At 42.5% G+C, this 13,737-nt stretch overlaps 3 protein-coding genes across 3 annotated transcripts in view; 1 reads left to right on the top strand and 2 right to left on the bottom strand.

Moving 5' to 3' along the window:
* The window catches only part of etnppl (ethanolamine-phosphate phospho-lyase), a 9,063-nt gene extending 4,157 nt beyond the window's left edge, over positions 1–4,906 (top strand). The window contains exons 6-13 of the mRNA XM_086024193.1: positions 1–61; positions 153–235; positions 319–544; positions 1,308–1,462; positions 1,527–1,616; positions 1,685–1,815; positions 2,472–2,516; positions 4,368–4,906. The exon at positions 1–61 is cut by the window's left edge and continues 56 nt beyond it. Coding sequence (XP_085880319.1) covers positions 1–61; positions 153–235; positions 319–544; positions 1,308–1,462; positions 1,527–1,616; positions 1,685–1,815; positions 2,472–2,516; positions 4,368–4,381 — 805 coding nt within the window. The 3' untranslated portion in view covers positions 4,382–4,906. The remainder of the gene's footprint in view (positions 62–152; positions 236–318; positions 545–1,307; positions 1,463–1,526; positions 1,617–1,684; positions 1,816–2,471; positions 2,517–4,367) is intronic.
* A 60-nt stretch (positions 4,907–4,966) lies between these two features.
* On the bottom strand, positions 4,967–6,783 carry ostc (oligosaccharyltransferase complex subunit). Its single transcript, XM_086024194.1, has 4 exons — positions 6,539–6,783; positions 5,510–5,603; positions 5,246–5,443; positions 4,967–5,144 (listed from the first exon to the last, which is right to left on the bottom strand). Exons 1-4 carry the CDS (start codon positions 6,675–6,677, stop codon positions 5,126–5,128), a joined length of 450 nt encoding a protein of 149 aa, XP_085880320.1. The 5' UTR covers positions 6,678–6,783; the 3' UTR covers positions 4,967–5,125.
* Positions 6,784–11,169: 4,386 nt separating this feature from the next.
* Positions 11,170–12,257, bottom strand: rpl34 (ribosomal protein L34). Its single transcript, XM_086019651.1, has 5 exons — positions 12,168–12,257; positions 11,726–11,797; positions 11,552–11,651; positions 11,373–11,476; positions 11,170–11,298 (listed from the first exon to the last, which is right to left on the bottom strand). The coding sequence occupies exons 2-5, from the start codon at positions 11,788–11,790 to the stop codon at positions 11,214–11,216; spliced, it is 354 nt and encodes a 117-aa protein (XP_085875777.1). The 5' UTR covers positions 11,791–11,797; positions 12,168–12,257; the 3' UTR covers positions 11,170–11,213.
* Between the last annotated feature and the right edge of the window lie 1,480 nt (positions 12,258–13,737).

Below are 13,737 nucleotides of genomic sequence, written 5' to 3'. Positions count from 1 at the left end.
AAAAGCCTACGCCAACGAAGTCCGAGATATCATCGAGCGCGTGCTAACTCAAGGAGGCAAGGTGCTGTACATGTCAAACTTTTCAACTCTGAACAGTATGTGAGGATTGAAAGAGCTTGTCCAATTATCCCGACTTGTCGTCTTTCCTTCAGATCGCCGCTTTTATTGCAGAGTCACTGCAGAGTTGCGGCGGGCAGGTCATCCCACCCGCGGGCTACTTTCAGCAAGTGGCTGAGTACGTGCACGTGGGAAATCTGTCCCAAAAACTGTCCCATTGTCTTTGCACTTGACTGAATCCTACATTGTCACCCACCGTAGGCACGTCCGTAAAGCAGGCGGGCTCTTTATCGTCGACGAAGTCCAGGTGGGCTTCGGCCGGGTCGGAAGTCACTTCTGGGCCTTCCAGCTGCAGGGCGACGACTTTGTGCCCGATATCGTCACCATGGGCAAGCCCATTGGCAACGGGCACCCCATGTCCTGCGTTGTCACCAGCAGGGAGGTGGCCGAGGCCTTCATGTCGTCGGGAATGGAATATTTTAACACAGTAAGACCCACGCGCTGCGCATTCATTCATGACGGCATTGTAATGGTACCGTTTTCCAAAATGCCGCTGACCCAAATTAGCCTCTGATTCTGGAATCACACAGTTACCACCCATGGAAGCAGTAAAAAAAAAATAAATAAAACTGGAAAGCAGACATTTTGGCCATTTTAGGGTCTCTGAACTCCTACTAAGGAATTTGAATAGCCGATTGTTAGCTCTGTTGTGTACAGAATTATAATTTATATTAATCATAACTTTTTTGTGATTGTACACTCACGTGCCACAATATTAGGTACACTTGACTGGTCTATTTTGTTGTGCTTGTGCTTGTAGTTAGCCCCCCCAACCACCACATCACACACAGAATGAACAAAAGATATTTTCTTGATCGTCAGAGTCTAAAAGTTTTATTTTGAAAATCCAGTAAGCCCACAAACTAGCAAATATAAAACTGTCTTTTGAGAGTTTCTTCAGAAAAGTGGCAAACGTCTAAAAATGAAACAGAAGAAGAGCAGACAATTTTCAGCTGAAAAAAGCTGCCTTTAAGAAACAATATTAGCAGTACTACTTAAACTTCAGGTTAATCGCTGCTAGCGATTTTCACGCTTTGCATACAATGTAGCGACAGCCTTGCAAATGAGGCCTTCAAAATGACTGCCAAGAAAAAGCACCTAATATTTTACTTCTATTTCCAAATTCCGACATGCTCTCTTTGGAAGCAGCACAACAGAACTAGGAAATAGGAACGTTTGTGTGTTTGCAGTTCGGAGGTAACCCGGTGTCGTCCGCCATCGGCCTGGCCGTCCTGGACGTCATCGCCAAGGAGGACCTGCAGGGTAAAGCGTTGCGGGTCGGGGGGTACCTGATCTCCCTGCTGGAAAAACAGAAGGAGAAGCACCCACTGATCGGCGACATCAGGTAACACGCGAGTCCTAATCAGTGTGCTGGCGGCGGCGGGGAATAACCGTATGACCTCCCGCAGGGGTCGTGGCCTTTTCGTAGGCGTGGAACTCGTGAGGGATAGGTCCAAGCTCACACCGGCGACGGCAGAGGCCCAAGAAGTCATATATCGGTAAGAGATGTCCACGTTTGATGTGAACGTGCCCCAACCGGAACGGCCTTTGACCCTTTTGCAACCAGGTTGAAGGAAGAGCGCGTGCTGCTGAGCGCCGACGGGCCACACCGCAACGTGCTCAAGTTCAAGCCCCCCATGTGCTTCAGCACCGATGACGCCGACTTCGTGGTGGGCAAAATCGACGCCATTCTCACAGGTGCGACGGGAAGTCCTTACGCTGCCGCTGCGCTTCAAACACATCAAAAATTCTCCAGAACACATAAATACAGAAAGTTTTCCTCAAGTAGCAGACGAATAGAAAAGGTCAAGGAGATATGTTAAGAAATGGTCAAGTCTTAGTGTTGTACTCAAATTTGAAAGTCTGATTTTCTATAGGTGATATCACACAAAAACATTATTTTTTCGACACAAAAACTCTTAGAGGAAGCCAACAGAAACATGTTTTTTTCAATAATATATTCTATGCTGGCCCACTGAAACAAGACAATATGATTAATATGAAATATGAGTTCAGCAGCAAAATCCAACGTTTTTGTCCATCTCAGGGGGCGTCCATTTTGTCGGTTGAATAACGTTTCAACTGTTTTCTGAAGCTGAGCTACGATTGGTCGCTACCTGAGCAACTTCAATGTCATTTTCAGTCAACAGAAGTGACAAAATGGCCTCCCCCAGACATGGACATAAACGGGTGGATTTTGTTGCTTAACTCATATTACACAAACACAATATTAATCAGAATGCTGTGTTTCAACTACAGGGCCTGGTTTAAAGCCATCATCCAATTTTGAAAATTCTTGGTCGGGCGTTGTACTCTCAGCATTTTAACAGATTATTTTCCCTCCCCACACACAGAAATTGAAGCAGGCACAGGTTTGAACACTACCAACGCACTGAATGGTAAGAATCAATGACGCCAATAAAATAAATGTTATATGTAATGGGAACTCCATAGTAGCACAAACATCTTCAACAGTGAATTGGGGGGGAGGATTAGAGATACTACAAACCAGTGTTTTTCAAAGGGTGTGTGCCGCGAGATGTTGTTAGGTGTGCCGTGGGAAATTATCTAATTTGCAGAGCTGGGCAGTCCATCCCTGGGCCGGATGCCCATTTTTGGGGCGGTGGGTGGGGGCTGACAAATTTTTGAAAAGGGCTGGACTAAGCATGATCCGGAAGTGGATTTTAGTCCTGCTCACTAATCGGCCCTCATCCGTGTGACGTGCTCGCGAGGCGGCCAAATTTCATCTCAGCCTACTCGGTGAAAGGCTTCTTTTTAGGCTTCTTTCTACTCCCGCATCGGCGCTAGCGACAACTGCCGCATTGATTCACATGACCGACGCATTGTGCTGTTGGCGACAGGTCTGCAACACATGCCACGCACACATCAGGAATTGTTGCTGCTCTGATTGGTCCATTATGTCACATGTTGCGCTGACATCCAGTTTTCCACACAGAGGTGAGAATGCACCACGCAGCTCGTTGCTGCTGAAAAGCAAACTAGTTTAGCACCGGCGTATGTGTAAAAAGAAGCTACTCACCCACGTTCCCCCTTAGCCTCCACCTTCCAGATCGTTTTCGCAATAAAATTAAATGCATCGTCTAGTCATCTCGGTGTCTTTTTGAAGCGACGCCCCCCGACTTGGAACGTAACTGTTTCAAAACAACTTGTGTCCATGAGTATAGTCAAGCTGCGCGCAGCACTCAAGGATGACGCCGGCACATCAAGGTGGAGTTCATGCACTTCTTCTGTCTCGTCTTCCCTACTTCCGGAAATACGCCGTAGCAAACCTGCTGTGTATAGTGGTTTGCTGGTATGCTTTTATTTTGAAGGCCAGGAAGTGTGAAGGAGGAGAAGTGTGGAAAATAAGTAACTTGTTGACTGCGACTTCTGGCCGTCTGTTGGACCAAAATAATTATACATACAATGCAACAAATCCAACCCCGGGGCTCGCAATGCAAGTAAGCACACGCAGTTGGGTAAGTACTACTGGCGCATTTGAAGCGTGTCCACAGCGGGTTCGAATTGTAAATTAGCCAGCTAATGATCTTTGAAAAGCCTCTGCCGTTAGCATCCCTCCCGCGGTGACGTCAATCACGGATGCTTTTTTTTTGGGGGGGGGGGCGAAACGGGGCGGGGGCCAACAACCTTTATGAATATGGCCGGAGGGTCGCGGCCGGAAGGGTACCCAGGTCAAGGGTGGAGGGTCGCGGACGGACCGGCAAAAAAGGGTCAAGTGCCCAGCTCTGCTAATTTGTGTGCCTGTGCGGTCTAGCACCTGGCAGCGTAATCATGGCTCCACTACATTGTAGTACTCTTCCATACCAGCAGGTAGCTAATTGTCTTTGTTTAGAGACAAGCAAATTAGTGACGCATGTTTATCCAAACAGGCCCATGTTTCACACTCAGTAAGTATCAATATGTAACATTATAAAATACTTTTTACTTTGGGTTTATTCAATTCCTGTTCAAGACGTTATAATATAACGTCATTCTTCAATGTTAAAAAATGCTTATATCAACAATATAACACTTATATTGTTAAACTAAGCTTTTTTTCACAATTTCAGCTGCTGGTGTGCCGCAGGATTTTTTCAATGAATTAAATGTGCCTTGACTCAAAAAAGTTTGAAAAACACTGCTATAAACAACCCTGGCTTCAATATGATATGGTACATCATCACAAGAGCAGTGAGAAAACTTAAAATAGTTAATGCTGGCATCATTTTTTCTTTGTTTGCTTAATTAAGGTGGCGCTGTTTAAACACACATTGCATCATCGTCACAGCAGCTCGGTGCACAGTCAAGAAAGTGTCAAGACATCATGTGACCGAGCAAGCGTGCTGCTGGAAACAAAGGAGGACCACTTGAAAGCCGAAGCTTGCTTGTGTATATATAGCTGTTATTTTTAGGACTTGATCCAGTCAAGGATGCAAAATCTGAACTGCAAGTTAATATGCGCAACGTCCTGGCTTGCTGGTGCTGAATGAGTTAATCTTGACGAGAAATTTAAGGACATCAGGGTAAAGGGACGCTTAAGCAAGGAACACTGGGATGCCCACTCAGCATATTAGGAGGCAAATGCCACCCGACAGCTTTTTTTTTTTGGAAAGATGGGGTCGGAAGAGCAGTAATTAGCATTTTACCATATTTAATTCACAGATTTGAAGGTATGACTCGTGCAATATTTTCCTCTTAAAATGTATTTGTGAGTGATTTTCATGCTTCTTTCTCACCATCGATGAAGTGAATGAAAGCTTTATAGGCATTAAATGCAGCATTAAGCAAAGGTGCGTTGTTCTAGTGAGCTATTTAGTTCTGGATTTTTCCTCAATCAACTTCCACCAACTTCTCAAAACACCTTTATTTCAGGACTTTGTAACAAAAAATTAAAAAAAAAAAAAATCCCAGTTCATGCTTCATTTACATTGCTGGTAGTTGATCGCACTTAATTTCTACAGCAAAATCAGTGCTTTCAGTCCAGATGAATGGTCACCCACAGTTGAATTTATCCCATGAGGTATCCCCTAGTGAGAGAGAGAAAAAAAAAAATAACAAATAAAAAAATAAGGAGTGAGCCAAACAGGACTGGAATGGCTGCAAACAGTCAAAGTTGTCAGAGACTTACGGCAACTTCATGCGCATGAAAACTCGGGCCATGAAGAAGCTGAGGATGACGCTGACGAAGCCGATGAAGAGCAGCAGGAAGCGGTTGAGCTTGGGGATGTTGGGCGCATTGGAGCGGTCCAAGATGATGAAGCCCAGGCCTCCCATGGTGAACAGGAAGCTGGACGCCAGGCCCTCCATGATGTACTGGCCGTTCACCCTGCAAAAGGCACAAAACGCGCTGGCATCATTTGCGTCATCGTCCCAACGTGGGCCATGCGCTCACCTGTACGCCAGAAATGCCACCGGCCGCTGGTGTCCGTGCTCATCCGTCATCGAGCCCACGCTTGGCGGCTCCACGATCACGTCATAGATGATCCCTGGCAGGAAAAAAAAACAATAAAAATAGCCACTAAAAATAGGTCACCATCAACAAGCTTTTTACACCAGTAGTCCCTCAAAAAAAAAAAAAAAACCTTACATCTTCATTTATCATTACAACCAATATTAAAACACAGTGGTTCAGTAGGTAAAAATCCATCCATCATCCAAACCGTTTATCCTCACGAGGCTCGTGGCCCAGTAGATGAACATATACAGTAAATTATGCTGGGCTATATCGTCGTTCAAGCTTTACGGTCCAGCTATAGATGCATTCCACAAACTACCCATATTGTGTCATTTTGACAATTTCACACTGTTTTGATGTCTCCCTGGTTGTATGTGTTGTTTATGATTTATGCTTTACGACTATGTTTAACTTGATGCCTTCTTGGCCAGGTCACCATTGTAAAATCGGTTTTGTCTGACCTGGTCTTTTAAATAAAGTTTTAAAAATAAATCTTTTAAATAGAAAAAAGACCAAAATCACAACATGGATGGAAATTACGCCATTTTTCTTATTTTTTTTTTGTATATTATACAAATACAGCCATTTTTCAATATTTATTGCAGCTCGACCACGCGCTGACGTCATAATTGTGCGACCGTTTTGGCGTCAATAACGACAAGCCCAAATAGTATGCAAACTCTTTTCCATTAAGCTGAGTTAACTATCGATTAAATTCAATCTATAAAAATGTCGACAAGCCAGTGAAACGAGTGAAGGCTTGCCTACACATTTTCAGCGGCTTCCTCTTAACGTTTAATTGCTCCAATTGTCGGCTAACGCTAGCTCGGCTAGCCTGGTTCCTTTTAACGTTTTAAGGCAAAATCAACACGCTCGACGGCACTTGCGGTGGCTTCATCTAATCTTTGAACGTGAATAGTATGCTGCAACGTGTCGTGTCGCCTGTCGGTGGAGTGAGCGACTCACCTCCGGTGATGAGAAAGTAGGAAAGGATGACGAGCGCATAGACGCTCATGGCCGACGGCATATGCAACCAAGAGGGCTTCTTCAGCTTCACGTTGGGGCATTCGAGCACACTGAACGGGATGCTGTACAAAGTCTCCATCACGTCGCCACAGGGCCAAGACGAAGTTTGATGTTCCGCTTGCTGCTGTTGCTGCCTGACGTCTCGGAAGCATTTGGTGACGTGTCCCGGAAGTCAAGTGAGTGACGTTTCTTTCGGTTCTTTTGCGAAGAAAAAAAAAGTTTTATTTGGCGTTTGACTTTATGCATTCATTACCTCTTTAATAGAAATGAGTTTAACCAAATGAGATTGGGTTATCCATCCATCCATTATCTTTACCGCTTATCCTCACAAGGGTCGCGGGCGTGCTGGAGCCAATCCCAGCTGTCTTCGGGCAGTAGGCAGGGGACACCCTTAAATAAAAGTTAAACTATTTATGTATCATCATTGCCACCGAGAAATGCTGTATGCACGCACAAATGTACAAATGTTTAATTCATTATTTATGTATTTATTGATTTGTTACTTGTACTGGGTTGACTCTTATTGGTTATTTAATTATTACTTCACTATTTGTATTGATCGTGTAAGTATCTTTGGACCTGAATTCTTGAAGATGTTGTGGCAGCTGCCTGCACCTGCATTTGCACTTTGTCTCAGAACTCCTGTCGACCCTCTTGAGGACAAGCAGTTCAGATAATGGATGTTTGGATGGATATTATTATTGTACTTTTATTTCATTTTTTATTTCTTACTTGTACTGGTTTGACTATTATTTATTCATTTATTTTTTTGTTTTTTACTTTACTGTTGAGTATGAAGCGTCTTCGGTCCTAAAGAGTTTAACATCGAGATTACTTGCAAATACAGATATAATATAAAAAAAAAAAGTCCAGTTGATCATTTCATCATGTTCAACAGCATGTGCGTTATTCCACCGCGAGGCAGCTCTTACGTCAATTAGGCTTATACCTGATGCGTCTGTAGTTGCAACCCATATTTTGTGGGTTGTTGAAAGAGATGGAGATACTTACGTTCTATATCTTGTTGTAAAAATAAGAAAGCTGTTAAAACTGTGAAATTGTGTTCAATGTGTCTTGGTTTTTATTTAGGGCCCCTGGGATTTTCTATGTTTACTTATTTAATTTTTGTTTGTTTGTTTTTACATTCTATTTTTACTTACTTATTTAAATGTGCTGTCTGTTTTGTTTTATTTGTCTTCTGTGTGAAGTTATGGCACGTGATGTCCAATTTGTTAATTAAAAATTGTTAATAAAGAATTTAAAAAAGAAAGAAAGAAAAGGCATAATACAGGCTACTTGTGTACAAAGTCCAAAACAAAAAGAAAAACACGTTAAACATTTAATGCAACTGGTATTTGGTTGAATGCTTTTATACTCTAATAAAGTGAATATTGAGCAGTGAGGACTGACACAGAGAAGTCGTTTATAAACACAAATACTGCCGTGGAAGCAGAAACTGTAGTAGCAGCAGGTCGATTGGAGTCCTGAGATAAAGTGGGAATGCAGGTGCAGGCGGCTGCCACAGCATCTTAAAGTCTTCAGGTCCAAAGAGACTTACACGATCAATATAAATTGTAAAGTAATAATTAAATCACCAATAACAGACAACCCAGTACAAGTAATAAATAAATACATAAATAAATGAATTAAATACATAAACCAATAGTACAGACTAACATCGAACAAAGTCCACCACAAAAAGGAGAAATTATTTTAAAAATTAGGGTTGGACTTTAGGAAATGACTCCATATATGGTTGGGGCATAAGAGAAAGTGGCGTTGCATTTCCTGGCGGCCATTAGGCAGCTGCCACTAGTTTTATTTATTCATTTTTTGGCTGCGTAGTGGCAGTTGGATAATGGCCGACAGGAAGTGACCTCAGATATGGTCGGGGCATAAGAAAGTGACGTTGCAGCAGCCTTGCCACCAACGCCGCTCTCTATGCCTCTCCATTGAAGAAATAAATAAATAGTAACACAGACAAAAGGCTCAGCCAGACATTTTTTTTAATCTATAAAAAAAAGAAAGAAAAAGATATAGTACAGGCTACATGAGGTACAAAGTCCAAAACAAAAAGAAAAACACATGCCAAACATTTGATGCAAGTGGTATTTGGTTGTATGCTCACTAATAAAGTGTATATTGAGCAGTGAGCACTAACACAGAGAAGTTGTTAATAAACATAAACGATGCGGTGGAATCGGAAACTGTAGCGGCAGAAGCAGGTCAACTGGAGTCCTGAGAGAAAGTGCTAATGCAAGTGCAGGCAATTTATTGGCTTCATTATTTATATGTTATTTATATTTATATATTATTTATGTCTATATTTATTAATACATGTATCACAGCCTTTTATTGTTTTTGTTCTATTTATTGTATTGTTTGTAAAGTGGGGCGGCACGGTGGTCGACTGGTTAGCACGTCCGCCTCACAGTTCAGAGGTCGTGGGTTCGATCCCGGCTCCGGCCTCCCTGTGTGGAGTTTGCATGTTCTCCCCGTGCCTGCGTGGGTTTTCTCCGGGCACTCCGGTTTCCTCCCACATTCCAAAAACATGCATGGTAAGTTGATTGGATACTCTAAATTGCCCCTAGGTGTGATTGTGAGTGCGGATGTTTGTCTCTGTGTGCCCTGCGATTGGCTGGCAACCAGTTCAGGGTGTCCCCCGCCTACTGCCCAAAGACAGCTGGGATAGGCTCCAGCACGCCCCGCGACCCTTGTGAGGAGAAGCGGTACAGATAATGGATGGATGGATGGATGTTTGTAAAGTGCTTTGTTACAGCTCTAGCTGTTATGAAATGCGCTATATAAATAAAATTGTATTGTATTGTATTGTACAGACTAAAAGCGTACAAAGTCCACCACGAAGAGGAGAAAATATTTCATAAATTGACTGCAGCGGGTATTTTGTATTATACCTCTATAAATTTTAATCGTGTATATAGAGCACTAACAAAAATAAGTCGTTTATAAACACATACGAACAAAAAGAAGCCGTTCATAAAAACGTTCGATGCCGTGGATTGGGTAAAAGGTAGCGGCAGCAGGTCGAATGGAGTTGCGACATCTCGCGGCAGAAGGAGGAAATGCAAAGGCAGCTGCCTCGATTGTGGCAGCGGTCGTCGTATAAGCGGAAGTGGCGTAAAGGCAGCTGCCTCGATTGAGGCAGCGGTCGTGGTATTAGCGGAGGTGACGTAAAGGCTGCCTCGACCGCTGCCACTGCCGCAAATCGCGCTGGGTCTTTCTCCCAAAAACTACGCCGACAGCCAAAGCAAACGGCGATCAGACACATGGTAGCCAGAGGGAGCCGCTCTAGCTCCGAGCTAACACAACCCACGGTAACATTCATTTAACACGGGCACTCCAATTGAAAAAACAAGCAAGCAGTGTAAAGTAACTGAGGCAGTCACTTATTATCTTGCTGAAGACATGATTCCCATTAAAACAGGAGAAAACGAGGGGTTTAAAAGACTCTTCAAAGTACTGGATCCGCGTTACGAGCTGTGTTTTTATGTTTACGTTATGTTACCTTTTATGTTTACATTCACTGCACATTTTGATAAAAATTGGCACTATTCAAATTGAAACCTGTTCAGAAAGCTTAGCTGGCTTAAAATGTGATTTTTTTCTTTTAGAGTTTTACATACATTTGAAATGTTTTATATGTTTAACGTGAGGAAAATGGTAAAAAATGTGCAAATTAGTCTAAAAAAACTATGTAAAAAAAAAAGAATCATAATAAAATCATGATCGTGATTTAAAAAAAACTTGTGATATATTTTTGCCATATCGCCCACCACTACTTGAAAATGATTTTAAGGCCCCCTAGTTTGACAACTGCTGTAGTTCATAACACATTTCATTAAAAATTACAAAATATGCAAGGCCAATGTTAAAGTTATTCTGTTGGCAACTGGCAAACAGCAATGAAACAATAAGACATTGGTGGATATTTTATAACAGCGGTTTTCAAGCTTTTTTAGTACCAACCAAAAATGTTTTTCACAAATGCACGTGTATGGGGTTATTATTGTAGTAAAGCCATTTACAAATACGTATTTCAATCCACAAATGTGTAAAAAGAATCCGTATCCCTAAACAGTCACAAATGCGCAGAGAATCTACAAATCCGTAACTGAAGGCACAAATGTACAAATACAGCCAATCAAGAAGCCCAGTGTTTACAGATCACCCACATACACATCTCTGTCCACATTTAACCATGTGTTTGCACATACAAATCAATGTACGCATTAGCAGATTTTTGTCACACATTTGTGACTTCAGTTACACAATTGTGGATTTACAATAGCGTTTGTGACTTCAATTACGAATTTGTAAATTTTCGTTACGCATTTATTACTGTATTTACGGATACGGATTCTTTTTACATTTGTGGATTGAAATACAGTACGCATTTGTAAATGGTTTTGCCACAATAATGTCCCTATACATGTATTGAAAATCAGTACTTAGTGTTGTTCAAGTACCACGAGAGGGAGCCCACGAGGCACACTGTTCTACGACTTTGTCAAGTGGTCAACTTGATAAAATGAGTACAACATATACAATCATTTTGTGTTTTTGTTTTTTTATTGTGGCACTACAAACAGACATTTTACTTGGACTTCTGGCTCTGTGCTTGCGCCTTGAGCACCTTGACGACGATCTTCTGCTCCTCGATCAGAAAAGCGCGCTTGATCCTAAAGAAAGGTGAGATGTTTTTAAAATAAAACAAACATTTTATTTCCCGTCTCTAAGCTGTGCTCCTTTTTACCTGTCACGCACACACTTGGCGCACATGGCGCCTCCGTAAGCCCTGCTGACGTGCTTCTTGGTCTTGGAGAGCCTCATGAGAACCTGAGGTCTCACAGCCCGGATCTGGGAAGATCACGCAAAACAAATAAGAACCTGAAGAAGTCATGCAGCAGCTCTGGCACGCGTCCTTCCACTTACTCCGCGAAGTCTTCCCGGGCAGATGCCACATGCTGATTTGGGGGCTTTGCCCGTCTTCTTGGTGTACAGGTACACGATGCGGTTACCAGGCGTCCGGGACCTGCAAAACACAGCAGGCTGGCGTTACACAGCTGCACAAGCGGCCGAAAACACTCGGGCGCCGCGAGCACCTACAGTCTGGTCTTGTTGGACGCCGTGTTGTAGGACAACCTACGTCGGTAAGTCAGGCGCTGCACCATTTTCCAGCTGCCAAAACAAAACGCTAGCGTTAAAATGGCGAGCGCGTTCGTCAGCGTAACAAATGTCACACGCACAGCCACGGGAACACGCCCTGGAAGGAGTCATTTGAAGCAAAAATGCGCCTTGACACGTTTTCGTCAATAATGACTAGTAGCTTCAGTGAACGCTCAATGATGTGAACCGGCAGCGGCCTCACGATGTATTTCATCGACAATAAAACGTACGGGCCGCCGAACAGAAAAATTATCACACAAACAAGAGGGTGGAGATGCTCTTAATATCACTGTATCGTGAAGTCGATTGTAAACACATATGTGCAGCAGATTAAAACGGATTTGCAATCGGCGGTTTAACAGAGTTTCCGTGGCCGCCATACCTGCTATCGCCGTGACCGGAAGAGGAAGGACGAAGGCGGATGTGGAAGGCATAGCGCCTTCGTGCCAGTTGTTGTTTTGCCCCCTACTGGCGGTGACTATGTACTACATGGCTCTTTTGCAGGCGCTTGTGTAAAAAAATGTGGCGTTCTGATTCAACTTGTGCATGTTGTACATCAGTAAAATGCTTGCTCTTAATTATATGCAGAATGCTTTTACTAATTATCTAACTTTAGCTCAAGAGTCATCATCAAAAAACGAAATAAAATGCTAAATTAAATGATTACTGAATAGATACACCTCACGTATGTATGTGTTTTGTCAGATTGGATGGATATTTCTTTAATGCCAAAAGCATGAGTTTTTTTTCTGGCATTCGCCATGAATCGTTCTCAAATCATTCAAGCCGGTGTATAGGAAGATCTTGCTTTTTTAATCTGTTGCGGTAATTGTTAACGCTTATTTTTACAAAGTAAGGAATACAAAGTACAGATTAAAACAAAAAAAATATTTTTTAACATTTAATGAGGTATGGAAATTATAATGATCACATTTTAATCCAATACTAGTATTTTAAAGAGAAATAGCGTGAGTGCATTTGCATGTTTGTACTTTAGATGGCTTGATGTGGCAGATGGCTCACAGCACACTCTGAAAACAGAAAAGACGAACAGGCATTTGTCAAAGTCATCCGACAGATGGAGATCTTGGCAAGCTTTTCATGTGGAGCATTTCCACAATCAAGTTCAGTGATGACTCTGGCAACACCGATGTCCTTTTGAAGTCAAGGAAACTTGATTGTATCTTGGAAATGAATAGTTTTTGCAACTATACTTACTATACACACTACACCGTGATTCGTTCATAGTCATGGTCTACAATCAGGGCTGTTAAATTCACTTTTATCATGGGAAACGTCATGGTTCAGGTTTACCGCAAAGAGCTTTTATGACTATGAATATCATAAATACTTTATGTAATCATTTAATTGCAAATGCACATGTTTATTACAACAAAATGAATTTGAAATCATAAGCCGTGGCGGGCCGGCTCTTGCCACCGGGCCTTGAGTTTGACTCCTGTTTTGAAGGGAACAATTTGTTAGGGCATGAGGGATTAACCTGCTTTTCATGAGAAGATTCGTATTAAGGCCGCCACTCAGACATAGTCCAAAAAAAATGAGTAACATCTGCAGTTTAATCTTGTCAAATGTAATAAAAAAATTTTTTTAAAAAGACTGCCCCCCAATTGATTAAGCATCGAAGGTAATATGTTTGAGTTTACAACTCACTTTTTATGGGGGGGGTGACTTGTCATTGCTGACCGGTGAAGTGCGTCACCCCAAGCACACTCCATTACGCAATCCTCGCTGACCCTCCTGTGCCCCTCCCCCTCACTTCTCCTTGGGCATTCCATGTAATCCGCTGAGATTTAAACCTGCTGCTGCCGTTTAATAAATCTACTGCGATTAGAATAGAATCACAGCTCACACGTTTGCATTCGCGATGACATTGCAGCGTGAAATATTTTTCAAGCGGAGCCCCGCCCCTTCCGTTCACTTGACAGTGTGCC

The sequence above is a fragment of the Filicampus tigris genome, chromosome 2 (assembly GCF_054856515.1).
Source record: "Filicampus tigris isolate MCC_2025a chromosome 2, RoL_Ftig_1.0, whole genome shotgun sequence".
NCBI classification, from domain to species: Eukaryota; Metazoa; Chordata; class Actinopteri; order Syngnathiformes; family Syngnathidae; genus Filicampus; species Filicampus tigris.
The sequence above is the reverse complement of the archived record's forward strand: the minus strand, read 5'-3'. Positions and strand labels throughout refer to the sequence as shown.